The sequence below is a fragment of the Sinohyriopsis cumingii genome, chromosome 2, assembly GCF_028554795.1.
Source record: "Sinohyriopsis cumingii isolate HCF-2022 chromosome 2, ASM2855479v2, whole genome shotgun sequence".
Taxonomy (NCBI): domain Eukaryota; kingdom Metazoa; phylum Mollusca; class Bivalvia; order Unionida; family Unionidae; genus Sinohyriopsis; species Sinohyriopsis cumingii.
In genome coordinates, this window is record NC_142962.1 from 5,125,115 (window position 1) to 5,144,589 (window position 19,475).

At 37.3% G+C, this 19,475-nt stretch overlaps 1 protein-coding gene across 3 annotated transcripts in view; it reads left to right on the forward strand.

Moving 5' to 3' along the window:
- Positions 1-16,703, forward strand: part of LOC149804268 (monoacylglycerol lipase ABHD2-like) — a 79,669-nt gene extending 62,966 nt beyond the window's left edge. For all 3 annotated transcript variants that reach the window (XM_089938211.1, XM_089938209.1, XM_089938210.1), the window contains exon 9: positions 8,806-16,703. In XM_089938211.1, coding sequence (XP_089794337.1) covers positions 8,806-9,017 — 212 coding nt within the window. In that variant the 3' untranslated portion in view covers positions 9,018-16,703. The remainder of the gene's footprint in view (positions 1-8,805) is intronic.
- Positions 16,704-19,475: the final 2,772 nt, after the last annotated feature.

Consider the following 19,475-nt stretch of genomic DNA (forward strand, 5'->3'; position numbering starts at 1 on the left):
ATTGCAGGAATTGGTAGAAAAATAATATGTATCATATACTAAATTATAAGGCAGTCTCTATATGAGTTGGTATATTGGCAATGTTATACTGAGGGAGTACTATCTTTATCCATGTATAACATGCACCCAGTTGCAAAAAGCATAGATCTAGATCCGTCATCATTTTGTTATGTGATTTTACAGATATCTAGATTTGTTGGAGTATAATGGGTTATGTGGTGGTACATAGAACCAGATCTGTCAGATTATTTTATATTATGTGAAGGTACAGAGATCCAGATTTATCTAAGAGCATCATGTGTTATGGCGGTGGTGTAGAGATCCAGATTTGTCAGAGCATCATGTGTTATGGCGGTGGTGGAGAGATCCAGACTTGTCAGAGCATCATGTGTTATGTGGTGGTATAGAGATCCAGATTTGTCAGAGCATCATGTGTTATGTGGTGGTATAGAGATCCAGATTTGTCAGAGCATAATGTGTTATGTGGTGGTATAGAGATCCAGATTTGTCAGAGCATTATATGCTCTGTGGTGGTATATTCTGCCAGATTGGTCAAAGTATTGTGTGTTATTTGAGGGTATTTATAGATCCAAATCTGTCAGAGTATTATGTACTATGTGATGGTATGTAGACCACATCTGTTAGAGCATTATTACATCATATCATGACAGCCAAAATTTCAACTTAGAAATTCAGCGTTGATTTTTTTAAACCTATATATCTCTAAAAACCAAAAAGAACACTAAAAAGATGACCATTAATCCTTTTGGTTCTAAAGTTGCAGGTAAAACTGTTGTTCATAAAGTGCCATAAATTTCTATAAATTTGTCAAAATTGCATTTTTGGCCAGCTTTAGTAGGTGATATTATTGAAGCTAATTGCAGTCTGGGACTTTCCAGGTCTCTTTTTTTTGTATACACTAATTGTGCTAAATTTTTTGAGGGTGTGGAGATTGAATTCTGTGAAATAACAATGGATCAGACTGGCAAAATTAAAGATTTTCTTCAAAACTGGTCAATGTTAAATCCAGCTGCAAATACAGGCAAGAATATTTTAAAAAAATTATACCTCTGTTATTTATTTAGTGATCTTTTTAATGTAAACTGTTGTTCAGATTGCTGTAATCAGCTAATGTTCTATTTTCTAAGAATTTAAAACATTTTATTTTAATGCCTCATCACCCCCTGGGCAGTACGCACACAGCATCACTATGCAACCACCTAACACAGAAAATTATTCTGTATTTTCCAGAAGAGCACAACCAATAACAATATTTCACTGAAATGTGAAAAGCATTTTATAGCAGAATCAATACCTAAAATTTCCTGTCTGTTTGGAACATCACCATTCAGCATTGCTTACTATCAGACTTCAGTTCCAACATCACAAACAGTTGTAACTCAGGAGAACTTTATTGATTGTTGTTGTTGTTGTTGTAGGGTTTAATGCCATTTTTCAGCACGCGATAGGCTATATATGGCGGCCAGTATTAATGGTGGAGGAAGAAACCGGGAAATCCCCGGAAAGAACCACCGACCCTCGAGAAACTTTATTGAAGAATGTTAGCTAATTTCCAATTACAGGTTACAATTTTATTTATCAGGATAAGAAGTCTTATGTGAATATTAGGTCTTTATTCATGCCATCTGCAGCAGCTCTCAGTGCATGATATATCTCCTTTGGCAAATTTGTGTGCTTAAAAATCATCTTGACATAAACAGACATTTTCAGAATTCTTGAACTTGATCAGAAGTGACAGGAAATTTTCTTATAAGCTGATGGAGCTGGATCAGAAACTTGTAGGTGATGAAATCTTGTTCTCCCTTTTCCCATTTAAATCAGCCACCTGAACATGCTGTTGGAAGCTTTCATTTTCTGTAAAAGTGTACAAAACAGCATTTTAATTCTTAAGATCTGCAACAGTGTAAGAATTTGCGAAGTGAAATATTCATTTTTTTCATCCACAGTTTGAAATTTAATATAGAGTAAAGCCTGTTATAAGAGACCACCCATTCTGCCAACAAAAATGGTCTCTCATGACAGGTGGTCTCTCATAACAGGTTTGTGCAAAAAGACCAGTTCCCAAGGTCCAGTTTCAGAACAATTTAAAGAAAAATAACCACAACCACTGTACATATATTCTAATCTTTATAAATAGTTTTTGCTAAAATATTATATGCATTCAACTGAAAATGAAATTATATAGCAATAAAGATATATTTCTATCATTAAACATGAAATCACATTTACATTTGAAGACCACATGTACGTGTATTAGTATATTAAGTCATTTCTGATTTACTCCTTTTCCTTTATAACACCCTAAATTTGTTTTACCTTCATTTAAACCGCTGTTTTGTGAGTGGTCTGCTCTTTTTCACTTCTTTCAGTTACAGTAATTATTTTCTCCAGTGTTTAAATTTATCTCAGTTTAGATGGAGGTTCTCCCATTATTATTAAGGTACTAGGTGTTAACATTATTAGTGTTCAGTTGTAATATTGACTGTAAAGATGGTTTTGACTGGGCTTTGGAAAAATATGATAAATCTATACATGTGCATTGCATATCTAACAACTAATGAAATGAAAAGAAACAGTTATCTCATCCAGAAACATTATCATTTACTCAGAGACAAAAGTCATTGGCTTAATTCAAAGAAGATTTAAAGAGGTTAACTCTATAAACAAAGTGTGTAACTGTTGCACCAACTTGAATAGATGACAGCTTTGTGATTGGGATGTAATCACTTAACATTGGGGTAAAAACAATGAACATCACGTTTTTAACACTATCAATCGAATCCCGCAAACAATTCTCTCTTGCTAGTTTAATAGACAATGACCTTATTCACCCCAGGCAATATGGTTTAACTCTAAAGACAATATTATGCGACCACTTCATCAATTTTGGTACTACAATAGCAATTTATGATACGTACATTAACCTGGTTTACAGACTGTAGCATCTGTCACTGGTAGCCACAATCCTTTGTTTTCTTTTTACATTTGTTTGTTATCAGAACAATTATTACTAATCAATCAGTCATTGTACAAATGATTACATATAGGTCAGCGGCATCTATGTTCCCACAATGACAGGTGGTTGCTTATAGCAGAGGTGGCTCATAACAGGTTTTACTGTTTATTAATTACACTGTTAAAATAGTTTTACAAATTTGAAGATATTTCTACATTGAGTTCTTCAGGTCTGAAAATGTGTAAACTTTGTGAACACATTGTTTTAATGATTTTTTATAGGAAATAATGTGGGACATCATGCTACATGTCCACAGTGTGATGCCACAATGCTAGACATCACTATAAACTGCCACACCGAAGACGTCATAGCGATATGACTGTAGAATGTTTAAAGCTACATTAAAAATCCAAATCATACATCACACTTATTTTCGTCAACAAACCAAACACAAAGTTAATAAGAGCAAGAAATTAACTTTATTTCATCATCAGTTGTAGATTTGCATTTAGCATGAAGATATGACTTGTAGAAAATTATTGTTTTTATGGGGCTCTGTTGAAAGTGCTGTATGTCCTAAGACAGGCTCCCAGTACATAATTATATCTATGTATTGGTAGTCCTTCAAATCTGAAGAAGATGGGTTCTGTGCAATCATCTGTGAGCATGGAGATGACTCTACAGTCCTAGAAATTATCTTCTATGGGGAAATGGCAAAGAAATCAAGGATGATCACGCAAGCCCTACAAATTCCTTGAAAGACAGCCTAAAGCCTTGAACCATTTGAGCTAGAAAAGAACAGCTCTGAGCCAAACCCACTGGCATGCCCTTGCCTGCATCTGAAGCCAGATGGAGGCAGCCTGGGATCATCGCTGCAAGTCATCATTCATTCCTGTAACTACAATGGATACCCAATGTTCCATCTGTTATTGACTATGCAATTCAGGACTGGGAAGTGGGTGCTATCCATTTCTGATGACATGCCCTAAACAGTGAAGTTGGGCCTCAAGCAGCGTTGCCTCGATAGTTGTTTTGGCTTTAATCATGATTTCGAGGTTGTAACCTTATCTTGCCATTGGATCCCAAGGATAGAACAGAGAGCCAGCATATAAAATTTCTCCAGCTGCTTGATTGCATCTGCAGTATACAGTCCAGGTCTCAACAGCCACAGAGCAGGGAGGGGAGGATCACTGCATTATACACCATCAACTTCGTGAAAAGGGTAAAATTGTGATTGTCGAGTAGTCAATTGAGAACTGTTCCGAGTGAGTGATTTGCTTTACTGATCCTTATGGAGATCTCCTTATCAAGCAAACTTCATACATGCCAACCATTACACTTTTGGCTACGCCTTTTTTTCACCAGATTGCTTTATGCAGGTCTGTACATGGATTGCGCTTTTTTTGATATATTAAAAAATAAAATAAAGCAATAAAATATTATTTTTGTCATGCTTATTATCATCTCTTTAATTCCACTCATAAATTTGAGAATATTCTTATAAAGATGTCTGCTACATAAGAATAACATAGAGTACTAATTTGCTATCTATAGCAACTGTATTTGACCCATTTCCAAGAAATCAGATTGGTTTCTTCAGATATGAACTTTGCCTCACAGATTCATTATATTGATAAGCTTGTTAGTTAGTGGACCATTCTATACTTTTAAAGAAAATGGCTCCAGATGTTAGTCTAAATGCTTTATGGTGTAAGTTGAGGATATTATATGACGGAAAATGTTAGGGCAGCAGGATCATTTCAAACTTCAAAACATGTCAGATCAGAAAAAAATGATCAGGAAAAAAAGGAAAAATCAACAGTGCCTTACAAACTTTAAAAGAAGGATAGGAGAGTAATTTAATACAGCTAACTGAACATGTGATCATTCTCATTAATGAATTTCAGTTCATTATCATTCAGCAAAAGTTGCAGATATAGACTAGTTAAAGTGAGTGCTGAATATAAATAATTTTTCAGTATATTTTGTGTTTGTTTTCTGATTCTAATCCATATAGAATTTGCCCTTTGTGACAAGAATTTTGACTAGCAGCAGAACCAGGTGCTGTAATTATGGCATGTAATATATATATTACACTTTTAATGCCCAAATTAAGATTTTTTACCACTTACACTAGCAATAATTACACATTTACCTCACAGTGAGAGTGGTGTTTGGCATGTGTGGAACCATCATTGGAAATGACACTGCCTAGTTATTTAAAGCTGTCCACAATTTTCATTTGAGTGATATCAATGGTGATTACTGGCTGTGGTGCACTGGTGTTTGGCTTTGCTGGAAAAAAAACTTCAGTCCTGCCAGGGCTGATTGTGAGGCCAAATAGCATAGAAGCTTAGAAAACTTGATGAGCATTATCTGCAGGTCACTTGTCTTGTGTTCACAATGGTCAGCAAACAGTGCTTTCCAGATAAGGACTTCCAGCGTCTTCATTTTTGCAGCGAGTTGTCACAGGTCAAAGAGTAAATCATTAAGCTGGTATCTGATATACACTCCCACTTGGAGATCCTCGATGGTGTGGATGAGGGCACAGGTAAAAAAGATGTTGAAGAGGACAGGGTAGAAACCCTATTTCATCTCTTTCTAGATCCCAAAGGGTTCAGATAGGTCACCACTTTAGAGGAATATCCTTTCATGCCATCATGGAAGAGCTGGAAGAATTTGCACGGGGCAGCAATACCTTGCTAGTACAGACCAGATGACTTCCCTGTTGAATGTATCAAAGGGCTTGGTGAGGTTAATGAAAAGGGAGCATAATTCAAGGCTTGAGGATGCAAAGAAAGGTTACACAGAAAACCTGTGCATGAAAGATTTTAAAGTGGAAATGTCGTTGCACAGGGTTAGTCCAACTTCCTCGGCCTCAGAAGCCTGAATCCAATTGTATGATGAAACATTGTAGCTGGAGACCTCCTTGGATGCAGTGGATGGCCATGATGTCTTCTGTGACTTGTCATGCCCTATGCTCTTCACAAAACAATGCAGTGCAGCCTTTCCAGCCATTGGATCTTCCTGGCGGTCTTATCCGCCTAGTCCACTGGAACTGTCTTTGCATGCTAGGGTAGGCAAGTTCCTAACTCACAGATTTGAGACCCATCAGCTACTCTCCACGCATTTAGCCTACCTGTCAAAGTGGTGTACTGGGGTATGGCCGCTGTTGCATGCTTACAGCTGCTTGGAGCTACAGGTGAGAGCTGTGTGTCAAGTGGGGATTAAAGCAGGCAAACTACTCCTAGGAACATGATATGTTCCCATGTCAGAGGTTCTACCTCTCCCTGGCACCCCATACACCCCAAGCACATTATAATATTAATGTAATGGTATATCAATACAGATCTGTCAGAGTATTATGTATTATATGATGGAACAGATCGAAATCTGTCAGATCATTATGCGTTATGTAATAGTATATAGACCTGGATCTGTCCAAGCATTATGTATTAAATGATGGAAAAGATCGAAATCTGTCATATCATTGTGTTATGTAATAGTACATAGATTCGGATCTGTCCAAGCATTATGTATCCAGATCTGTCAGAGTATTATGTATTATGTGATGGTATATAGGTCAAAATCTGTCAGATCATCATGCATTATGTAATGATAAGTCTGAGCTTATACAGTTAGAAGTTTAGAGTGGGTTATACATTTAGCAGATACGTTATAGAGGATTCATAGATTTGTGTTTTTACAACATCTTGAGAATGGAGAATTTTCATTAACAAGAGAGATATATAATTACATGTCAAGTAAAATTTTGACCAGGCCCAGTATTTTCAAAGCAAGAAACTTAGATTAAGTTCAAGACCTCCAAATCAGATATGATAGGTGGCACTGAGAGTATTTAAATTAAGCTGTGTAGTATATGATGGAGAAATAAGAAATATGTGAAAGGTCTGTGATTCTAGTTTTATCCTAAATAAAGTAGGCTGTCCAAGTTTGTGGGATTTATATCTTAATGTTAAATGTCAGAATTTTATGAGCATTGTACAGTTATTTAAATGTCATTGAAGGATGAGTTTTTTAGTTATTACAGAACACCTACACTGGCCTTTATTATAGTGTTTATCAGTCATTACAGAACACCTACACTGACCTTCATCATATTTTTATGTTATTACAGAACACCTACACTGACTTTCATCATGGTGTTTATCAGTTATTACAGAACACCTACACTGACCTTCATCATAGTGTTTGTTATTACAGAACACCTATACTGACCTTCATCATAGTTTTTGTTATTACAGAACACTTACACTGACCTTCATCATAGTGTTTATCAGTTATTACAGAACACCTACACTGACCTTCTTTATAGTGTTTATCAGTTATTACAGAACACCAACACTGAACTTCATTATAGTGTTTATCAGACATTACAGAACACCTACACTGACTTTCATCATAGTGTTTATCAGTTATTACAGAACACCTACACTGGCCTTCATTATAGTGTTTATCAGTTATTATAGAACACCTACACTGACCTTCATTATAGTGTTTATCAGTCATTACAGAACACCTACACTGGCCTTCATTATGGTGTTTATCAGTTATTATAGAACACATACACTGACCTTCATCAGTGTTTGTCAGTCCTTACAGAACACCTACTCTGACCTTCATTATAGTGTTTATCAGCTATTACATAATACCTACACTGACCTTCATTATAGTGTTTATCAGACATTACAGAACACCTACACTGACCTTCATTATAGTGTTTATCAGTCATTACAGAACACCTACACTAACCTTCATCATAGTGTTTATCAGTTAATACAGAACACCTACAATGATCTTCATTATAGTGTTTATCAGTCATTACAGAACACCTACACTGACCATCATAGTATTTATCAGTCATTACAGAACACCTACACTGACCTTCATCAGTGTTTATCAGTTATTACAGAACACCTACACTGACCTTCATTATAGTGTTTATCAGTTATTATAGAACATCTACACTGACCTTCATCAGTGTTTATCAGTCCTTACAGAACACCTACACTGACCTTCATCATAATGTTTATCAGTTATTACAGAACACCACTGAACTTCATTAAAGTGTTTATGAGTCATTACAGAACGCCTACACTGACCATCATAGTGTTTATCAGTCATTACAGAACACCTACACTGACCTTCATTATAGTGTTTATCAGTTATTACAGAACACCTACACTGACCTTCTTCATAGTGTTTATCAGTTATTACAGAACAACTACACTGACCTTCATTATAATGTTTATCAGTCATTCCAGAACACCTACATTGACCTTCATTATAGTGTTTATCAGTCATTCCAGAACACCTACACTGACCTTCATTATAGTGTTTATCAGTTATTACAGGACACCTACATTGACCTTCATCATAGTATTTATCAGTTATTACAGAACACCTACACTGACCTTCATCAATGTTTATCAGTCATTACAGAACACCTACACTGACCTTCATTAGAGTGTTTATCAATTATTACATAACACCTACACTGATCTTCATTAGTGTTTATCAGTTATTACATAACACCTACACTGACCTTCATTATATTGTTTATCAGTTATTACAGAACACCTACACTGATCTTCATTAGTGTTTATCAGTTATTACATAACACCTACACTGACCTTCATTATAGTGTTTAACAGTCATTACAGAACACCTCCACTGACCTTCATTATAGTGTTTATCAGTCATTACAGAACACCTACATTGACCTTCATCATAGTATTTTTCAGTTTAACATGGTGCTAAAGGTTCACGTTATCTATTTATTATGGCCATCCTTTTCTGAATTACAGAGATAAATCCAAAATGTTTGTTTGTCTTGACCAAGCATGGAGGACATCTAGGATACTTCGAGGGTGGCTACATCATCCCAGCAGAGGTAACATGGTTGGATAGAGCAATAGTTGAATATGCAGATGCTATCGTCAATATAACACAAGAATCTGATTTGTCAGCATCAACATCTGATACTTCTGAGAGAGTTCAAAGTGAACAGAGTCCTTGAGAGTGATGAATATGTATCCAGTTACAAAATCATCAGGGTATAGAGTGATGTGATTTGTTTTGTTTGTTACATTTTTACCTATACTGGTCATAATCCAGAAGAGCTTATGGGATGTTCTTTTGTCTGTGATCAGTAGGTCCATGAGCACAAGTTTTTGTTATCACTACTCCTAAACTACTTGAAAGATTGCCGTGAAATGTTTAATAAAATACATTCTACCCATAATCAAGTTGATAGGTTTATTGTTGTTGCAACCCTAAAAAATAGTTTTTCTAAGCCTCACAACCCTGTTTCCACATTTTTGTAAGTTTTGATAACCTCACAAAAATCCTGACAACCCTGATTTGGGTTGCATCCTGGGGGTTGGGAACCACTGGTCTAGACAATGGTGCCACTCAGACATTTCAGTATGAAATCTAATCACTACTTCAGATGAATGGATGGTAATATCAGCATGAGGTTTCACTAAAAATCTTATGATGTCCAGTGTAGTCACCATGGTAACCATCTTGAAAATCTTTTTATTGTTACTAAAAGAAATGGAAGTCATATCAGCATAGGGTTTTCACCAGAATACTTATTATAATGTCTTGTTAGTCCTAAATTAAAAGAATGCCACTTAATGTCCTATATTGAAAATCTTGTCATTGCTACTCCTCCTAAATGGAAAGCCATTTGCACATGGAGATCTCAGAATAGTAATTTGGTATCTGGTTGGTCCTAAATGAAATTGATGCAAACTGACCTCAAAATGGCCATCTTGAAATTATTATCTCAACTCTATCCAAATAGATGGCCATATGAAGATGAAATTGTCACCAACAGACTTGTGATACCTAATTGGTCCTAAAGGAAAATGATGCAGATTGTACATCCAACATGGCTACTCTGATGGCTATCTTGAAATCTTGCTGTCACTACGCCACATGAATCGATAGTCATATGGACATGATGTTTTCACTGAATGGCTTCTAATGATGTCTCCTTTGTCCAGAATGAAAATGGTATCAATCTGATATCTAATATGTCCATCACAATAATTAATTTGAAACATTTGCTACATCTAAAGAATATCAGAATGATTAAAACATTTCTTGTTCAAATACATTAACTGATCCTAATACCATAGATTTGATGCTACCTCACAAATACAGACCTCTCAGGCTAAAACATTTTAGCTAAGAAGCTAAAAGTTATCATCCCATATAGGTGGCAGTTACATAAAATTATGTTTTTGATACAGGGATTCATACCAAATACCATAAATATTTCAGTTACTACTTATGCTCTTGCAGAGTACTATGCTGTGTACAGAGAGGCCTTGCAGTCCAAATGCAAATATTTGGGAAGTTTGCTATAAAACAAAGTTGGAGGAGAGTTCTCTTTGAAGGAAAGTATACTCCATCTCAATTTTCCAATTTTTCTTGATTCTTTCTTTGATGACAAAGTTCAGTCTTTCCTTAGAATTGTAACTTTGCCATCTTAACACACTTAGGCACCCTTGATATGTACCTGCACAGCCCACTGGTGCATCTCCTCATATTGCTGTAGCTTTATTTTACATACAGGTATTGTGCGTGCTATAAAAACCTCTATTAATTTGCTGTATAGTTTATGCTACAGTCAGATATGTACAGGTAAGTGTTGTATATGTACTCTAATAGTAGTGTCCACTTTGTAAGTACTTTTAAGCAATGCTTAAGTAATTTTACCTGTATAGGCAATTATATAACCTATCCTACAAGTCACTTGTATTAAATTGATATATTAGTGTCCACTTTTTACGTATTAATAGTGATGCTCCATTACTCTATCTGTATCATCTGCAACGTGTGCTCTTTTACACTGAGTTCATAAAGCAGGATATGTGTATTTATTTATTGTCTGCTCTATTTTGTCTTACAGATTTAGACAATGGACAGGACTAAGTGCAGTCTTTGGAAACAGGGGTCTGTGTATGGATAGCCTGCTACTATTGCCAGTCTTTCAATACAGACTTGTACATTGTGGACTGGAAGTCAATGGGCTGCAGTACTGTGGGCAGAAAAAGGGAAGACACAGAAGTGCACTTTGAGAGATAATGATGCCATCCATATGCTGACATCATGGCAGTGAATGACTTAACGACAGGTATCATACTCAACATGGTTCAGCAACCACTAAAGTAATACAAACTATCAAAATCAGCCCCAGCTCCAGTTCCTCGCTCACTGCTGCATCAGGATCACCTTGCCTTGACAGAACCAGTAGGTTGCTTACCACTTTGGTTTGATACCCAATAGCTTTTTTTTTATATCTGCTATTGAGTGAGATTAAAAACAAACCATCTCAGTTACTGTCTCAGATTTACAGACTATTTATGTTAAAATATTCTGTACCCCATCCCAGCTTACTGAACTGTATCCCATCATGCTAACCACCACTGCTATGATCAGATCAGCCATTTGGTTCTGTTTGCATCGAGTCACCACCAGTCAATCATACATTGTGAGACAAAAGACCATTATCCAGTTGCCCCTCAAAAATCAAGGAAATCAGCAAAAGGTTCAAAATGACTCACTTGGAAGACAGTGCACAAACATTCCTATCGATTCTACAACTGTAGACAACCAAAGTTCTCGGTAACAAAAGTAGACAAGAGTCAGAGCAAAGGTGTCACCCTTCTATTCTTTGATGCTAAATGGGGATGTATCTGCCACAACGATCAATAGACCTAGCAGATGGTCTCAGAAAGACTCGTCAGCTTCAATACATTGATTGTCATGATCATTTGAAATTAAATTTTTTCCCCAGAAATTACATCAAGAGAGCAATAAGTCAATGAGCTGCATAGGTTTTGGAACTGAAGTTTGTGCAACTGTGCTGGAGTAAATATAAGGTCTGCATGTACTTTACAAACTTTTCGGTTGAACATGTTTACAATCACTGCATCAGTTTTGAATACCAAACATTACATGTTTTTGAACAATAAAATAGCAGTACATGATATTTTGTTACACTTTGCTGAAAACTGATAAGACCTATGCAAAAAACACCAATGGCCTTTCTGAGATGGTCTTGTTAGGAATGCCAGGTCTGCTGATTGCTCCACTCTAGTGGGAAATATGGATCAGTGACCTTGTCAAAAAAGCATTGGAGCCCCAGGAAAATAGATTTCCTCTTCTGCTCAAGCAGCCATGATGGCAGGCGTTCTGAGTTGATGAATCTACATGTCTTCATAATATCAAACAAGCCCGTAAGAACAAACATATCATGGAAGAGAGGATATCAATATTTTGAAAGTGTATGAGGGAAAATAGAAAATTTTCACTGATTGGCCTCAGTGCAAACAGATTGCGTCACTGAAAGAATCATTACCTCAAATAGCTAATTTCCAACTTGGCTCTATGATGAGAAACATTGAGACCCAATCACAATAAAAGGATACTGTTCCATGATCTCTGACGTGCTGCATTATCATGGAAGAGAGGATATCAGATTGGAAAAAAACCTATCCAATCTTCTGTCAAACTTTGATCTAGCACGTTCAAAGGCGTTTTCTCTGGCCAAGTGGAATCTTTTATAGCTACTTGCCTGGCTGAATAAGATACCATTTAAACCACTCTCATGGGCCTCCCTTTCATACAAGTCCTGTATTCTACTCACACTGATGATGCTGGGCAGAACTGGCTTCCCTTTCATACAAGTCCTGTTTTCTACTCACACTGTTGATGCTGGGCCTCATTGGCTTCCCTTTCATCCTGTTTTCTACTCACACTGTTGATGCTGGGCCTTATTGGCTTCCCTTTGATACAAGTCCTGTTTTCTACTCACACTGATGATGCCAAGCATCATTGGCTTCCCTTTCATACAAGTCCTGTTTTCTACTCACACTGATGATGCTGGGCAGAATTGGCTTCCCTTTCATTCAAGTCCTGTTTTCTACTTGCACTGATGATGCTGGGCAGAATTGGCTTCCCTTTCATCCTGTTTTCTACTCACACTGATGATGCTGGGCCTCATTGGCTTCCCTTTCATACAAGTCCTGTTTTCTAACACTGTTGATGCTGGGCCTCATTGGCTTCCCTTTCACACAAGTCCTGTTTTCTACTCACACTGTTGATGCTGGGCCTCATGGGCTTCCCTTTCATACAAGTCCTGTTTTCTACTCACACTGATGATGCTGGGCCTCATTGGCTTCCCTTTCATACAAGTCCTGTTTTCTACTCACACTGTTGATGCTGGGCCTCATGGGTTTCCCTTTCATACAAGTCCTGTTTTCTACTCACACTGATGATGCTGGGCCTCATTGGCTTCCCTTTCATACAAGTCCTGTTTTCTAACACTGTTGATGCTGGGCCTCATTGACTTCCCTTTCAAACAAGTCCTGTTTTCTACTTACACTGCTGGGCCTCATTGGCTTCCCTTTCATACAAGTCCTGTTTTCTACTTGCACTGATGATGTTGGGCAGAATTGGCTTCCCTTTCATCCTGTTTTCTACTCACACTGATGATGCTGGGCCTCATTGGCTTCCCTTTCATACAAGTCCTGTTTCCTAACACTGTTGATGCTGGGCCTCATTGGCTTCCCTTTCACACAAGTCCTGTTTTCTACTCACACTGTTGATGCTGGGCCTCATGGGCTTCCCTTTCATACAAGTCCTGTTTTCTACTCACACTGATGATGCTGGGCCTCATTGGCTTCCCTTTTACACAAGCCCTGTTTTCTACTCACACTGTTGATGCTGGGCCTCATGGGTTTCCCTTTCATACAAGTCCTGTTTTCTACTCACACTGATGATGCTGGGCCTCATGGGCTTCCCTTTCATACAAGTCCTGTTTTCTAACACTGTTGATACTGGGCCTCATTGACTTCCCTTTCATACAAGTCCTGTTCTCTACTCACACTGCTGGGCCTCATTGGCTTCCCTTTCATACAAGTCCTGTTTTCTACTTGCATTGATGATGCTGGGCAGAATTGGCTTCCCTTTCATCCTGTTTTCTACTCACACTGATGATGCTGGGCCTCATTGGCTTCCCTTTCATACAAGTCCTGTTTCCTAACACTGTTGATGCTGGGCCTCATTGGCTTCCCTTTCACACAAGTCCTGTTTTCTACTCACACTGTTGATGCTGGGCCTCATTGGCTTCCCTTTCACACAAGTCCTGTTTTCTACTTACACTGTTGATGCTGGGCCTCATGGGTTTCCCTTTCATACAAGTCCTGTTTTCTACTCACACTGATGATGCTGGGCCTCATTGGCTTCCCTTTCATACAAGTCCTGTTTTCTAACACTGTTGATGCTGGGCCTCATTGGCTTCCCTTTCATACAAGTCCTGTTTTCTAACACTGTTGATGCTGGGCCTCATGGGTTTCCCTTTCATACAAGTCCTGTTTTCTACTCACACTGATGATGCTGGGCCTCATTGGCTTCCCTTTCATACAAGTCCTGTTTTCTAACACTGTTGATGCTGGGCCTCATGGGTTTCCCTTTCATACAAGTCCTGTTTTCTACTCACACTGATGATGCTGGGCCTCATTGGCTTCCCTTTCATACAAGTCCTGTTTTCTAACACTGTTGATGCTGGGCCTCATGGGTTTCCCTTTCATACAAGTCCTGTTTTCTACTCACACTGATGATGCTGGGCCTCATTGGCTTCCCTTTCATACAAGTCCTGTTTTCTACTCACACTGATGATGCTGGGCCTCATTGGCTTCCCTTTCATACACATCCCATTTTCTGCTCACACTGTTGATGCTGGGCCTCATTGGCTTCCCTTTCATACAAGTCCTGTTTTCTACTGACACTGATGATGCTGGGCAGAATTGGCCAGATGCATGCTTTATTAGTTGACTTGAATTACCTGCAGTTCTGACAGGATGGGTCTGTGTCAGTCATGACAGCCTCTGCTTTCAGTGCTAAGAAAAGGCTCTTGCTCATTGGAAATTGGACACTTTTGATGCAGACCCTCTCTACGCAGAACACCTCATCTCAGGGTCATCTTCAGAACTCAGAGTTCTAAAGTGGTACATGAAAAAAATCTACTGGTGTGTCAAGGAAGACCATGACACTGCTTACCTCTCAAGAAGGACAAGGATGACCTTTCAGAGCAGGCACTCCTGGATAAAATGGTTGACCTTTCAGAGCAGGCACTCTGGATAAAATGGTTGACCTTATAGAGCAGGCATTCCTGGATAAAATGGTTGACCTTACAGAGCAGGCATTCCTGGATAAAATGGTTGACCTTACAGAGCAGGCATTCCTGGATAAAATGGTTTATCTGATCTGCATATCAGGAATTAAGTCCAGATCAAATGAAATTGCTATGCATCTCTGCTCATGAAGTTAGAGCAGTCATAAAAAGCATTGTAATCTAGCAAAATTGTTCCTACTGATATTATACAAGTTTTTGGATGAAGGTTGGAGTCGACATTCTGCAGTTATTACTTCAAAGATCTTTCATCCCAAAAGGCTCAGCTTTCCCTGGTGGGTTCCTATCACCAATGTTCAACAGGTTGCCATTCCAAGTTGCTCAGCAGTTTCCAAAGGACATGTCTTCCTGACTTCCACTAGATTTAAGGGAGGGACAGCTGCTATGCCCCTGCATATTGAGTCTATTCTCGATCAGGGGTTATTATCTAGAAGCTGCCTCACATACTGGAGATGGTCTCTTGTGGGTAACTCCCTCCACCTCTTACCTATCCTAATAAGGTATAATGATCAAGCAACATATTTGAAAAAGAAACCAATTTATTTTGTTGTAAAATATGTTTCTTTGATAAAACTCTTAATCATAATGTACATAGTCTCCCAGCCTTCCCATAGTTACATCCATCTAGAGAGCCTGCAGTCCACTCCAGTAGTAACTGAAGTATTTACAAGATTTAACGCCAATTCTGTATTAAGGGGAAATCACTCTATTTTTAACTGCCACCAATGTGGACAGATAACTTTTAGCTTTTTATCTAAAATGTTTTAGCCTGGGAGAACTGGATTTGTTAGGTAGTAGTAGTTCTCCTAAGGTATTATGATTGGGTAAGTATTATCAAAAAAATTTATTTTACTTGATAAAATTGGATTGTCTTTGCCCAGTAGAGTGTCAGTCCCTTCAAAGGACTCTTGTTGTTCATTGTCAGTCCCTTCCAAGGACTGTTGTTGTTCAGTATTGTGATAGCTCACATTGAAGATTTAGCACAATATTTCTGTGAGAAGAAAGATTTTAGGTACGCCAATGTATATCCATGTCCAAAGTTAAATTTTTGTTCTTTTAATGTTGATGTTTAAATTTTCAAAAGTAACATGTCAAAATTTGAATTTATCTTTAGAAGTGCAACTACTGTAGATTTTCTTTGATACTGCCATAGTTTAACTTGCCACATACATCCCTTGTATGAAAAATCCATTGGTCAGTTATAATGTATTGAGATGTGTTCAGACTGTTGAAGGATGATGGAGATGATGATGTATATACTCGTGCTTAATAAAGTTGATTTTATAAACACAGTAATATATACAGGAGTTTCGTTAATGCGGACACCTTCATTCCCAGTGAATATGTCCGAATTAACGAGTTTTCCAGAGAATTAAGTCGTGCACATTTTTATTTTACAATGTCATCATACTGTATACATGTACATGTACATGTATATGCTAGCTGTAAATGTTATGTATATTCAATAATGGTTGAAATAAATTATTGAATACATCTATTGACTTGTGTTTATTTCAAATTATTATAATATGTGCTTGTACATGTACAGTAAATATAATATATATGTACAGTAAATTTAAGTTTAAACAGTTAACACATCGAACACATCAGATTATGTACATGCATGTATTGTACGTACATTTGTTATGTCAATTTCCTAAAGAAATCTGTAATCTTTGTCAGCCTGGATTCTTTGGCGGATTGATTTGCACTGATTATTGATAGTGTCCATAGAGTCTCAAGGGCTTCACTGGTGAATATTGCTGACATCTGCTCAAAATACAAAATGAGTGTCGCTATGCTGTCCTTGGCTTAGTTGATGGTAATGTCTTTTCCCTCAGGGTCGGTAATGACATCATCATCTTCTTCATTAGCGTTGTCTGGAACCTCATCTCTAGATACCAGGGTCAAAATGTCACCATTGTTGAGTTGTTGCCCTGTCTCTTCCATGTCGTTTAGCTGTACGCATTTCTCGGCAGAAATCTCAGCCTGGGTGGGAAAGCTTCTTATTAGATCTGAGCTCACTTAATGGCATGTCATCTCCATCATCAATATCTTCGACAGTAGTAATTGGTGTTGGTATGATCTGTACATGTTTAAAGCGGTTTGAGATTGTAGTTTGGGTCACTGAACCCTATGCTGTCATTACCATGTATATTGCCTGCCTAATGTCCACAGTTTGAACCTTGCCTTGCTCACCACAGTCAGTGTAATGTCTAACCAGTTGTTTCCTGTAGTGGGCCTTGAATACATGTATTATGCCATCGTCCATTGGCTGAATGTGTGCTGTTGTATTTGGTAGAAGGAAGTGTAGTTTTACATTGTGTAATCGAATGTCCCTTGTGTGTAACTTGCAGCATTGTCTACAAGTAAGATGCTGCTATTTAGCATTTCTCAGCTGTCTACTGAAGTCATTCAACCAGTCGATGAAAAGTTCTGCCATCATCCAAGCTTTGTGGTTGTGTCTGTATCTCACGTATGTGTCTGGGTTATACGTTTTGCCAGAACACCTAGGTCTTTTGACTTTAGTGATGACAAATGGTTTAAATTTGATGGTCCCAGTTGCATTCGCAGTGAGTGCCTTGGTGATCCTATCCTTTGACTGCTTGGTGCCTTTAATGTTGTGGGTTGCTAAACTTTAGTTTGGCCCCAGTCGGAAAAACAATCCAGTTTTGTCAAGGTTGAATATGTCTTGTGGGTCATAGTCTTGCAGTAGTCACTGTAGTTCTCTGTCAGCCTGCACTTTGTTCATGTCGGCACTATCTACTTTTTTCCTGTATTTTTACAACTGTATTTTTACAGCCATCAGTAAACTGTGATTGTTACATACATTTGGTAGACAACAAAGAGGCTTGATGACACACTTAATTTGTTAACCATATGTTACATAAAAAAGCATGGACGATTTGATCCCAGTGTGTTTAATTATTAATACCCACGTTCCGTGACTAGCTAAAACAGACAGTTTATACAATTGGTGGTTACAATATGGTCATGCTACTTAGTTTTTCCACTCACATGATCAGGTGATAAATTGATAACTTGAACATACCACTAGAATTTGACTAATCAGACATTGATACATTGACACACCTCCAGATTTGCTTAGGTGTTATCCGACTGTACGATTTTTTGAATTTTCTTATTTTTGGACACATTATTTCCAGATTATCGAGACAAATTTTATAGTAATTTTACACTTTGGTCCCCAATTTTGATTTCCAGATCTGTAATATGGATTTCTTGATTAACGGAGCAAATTAATGTTTAGGAATTCTGTTCCCATTGAATTATGTCTGGATAGCAAGGTTTCCGGATTAATGAGGCTTCTCTATATACATGCACACAAATGTCAACAGAAATAGGATATTATTAAATCTAACAGTTCAGGATAAAAAAAAAGATAACTTTGCATTGATAAGCAGGTCATGCAATATTTAACAGGGTTCCAAGTGAAAACTAGTCCAGTAATGTATATTCAACTGAAATCATGTCGCCAATGTTTTTTTTTAACTTATGGGCAAAATTTACACAAAGACTTTTTATAAAAAAGGAGATTTTTAAAACTTTATTAACATAAATAATTATTCTTGAACATCAGTGATGAAAAGACTGATTATCACCTTAATGCTTTGTTGGAGGAAACCACCTTCATTATGCTCTACTTTGACAGGGTAATGGAATCTATCTTAAAATGTATTGACCAAGGGAAGAACATTTGTTGAAGGTAAGAAATCAAGTGCTCATCGTTGTAGAAAGTAAATTGGTATAAAGACGTTTTAATTGCTCTCCTGTATTAATGAAAAATTTTCAGCCTTTTTATAATTGCTTTGGAACAATTTTCATGCATAAGGAACTGATCCATTGTTTGTTTACAGTTATAATACTAATGTTACTTCTTTGTCAATTTATCTAACAATCGGCACAAAGATAGCTTAGCTTAAATATCTTGTTGCTTTCTAAATGTTAAAGCCCAAAAATGTTCATAATAACTTTTAAGTTTCTTATTTTTTTGATTTATCAGGATTGTGAATTCTCTTCAGATCCATGGACTTATTCATCCCTAGGGTTATATTTTAGATCGGTATAAATTCAGTAATTTAGACGCTTATTACCAGGTCGAAAAAGACAAATATTCTGTTGCAATTAACCAATCACCAAGCATGTTTTGTAACATTCCACTAATCAAACATTTTGCATTCATCTTTGTGAGAGAAAAAAGAAGCCCAAAATGATGGCAACAGAAGAAATTTCATGTTTTAAAAC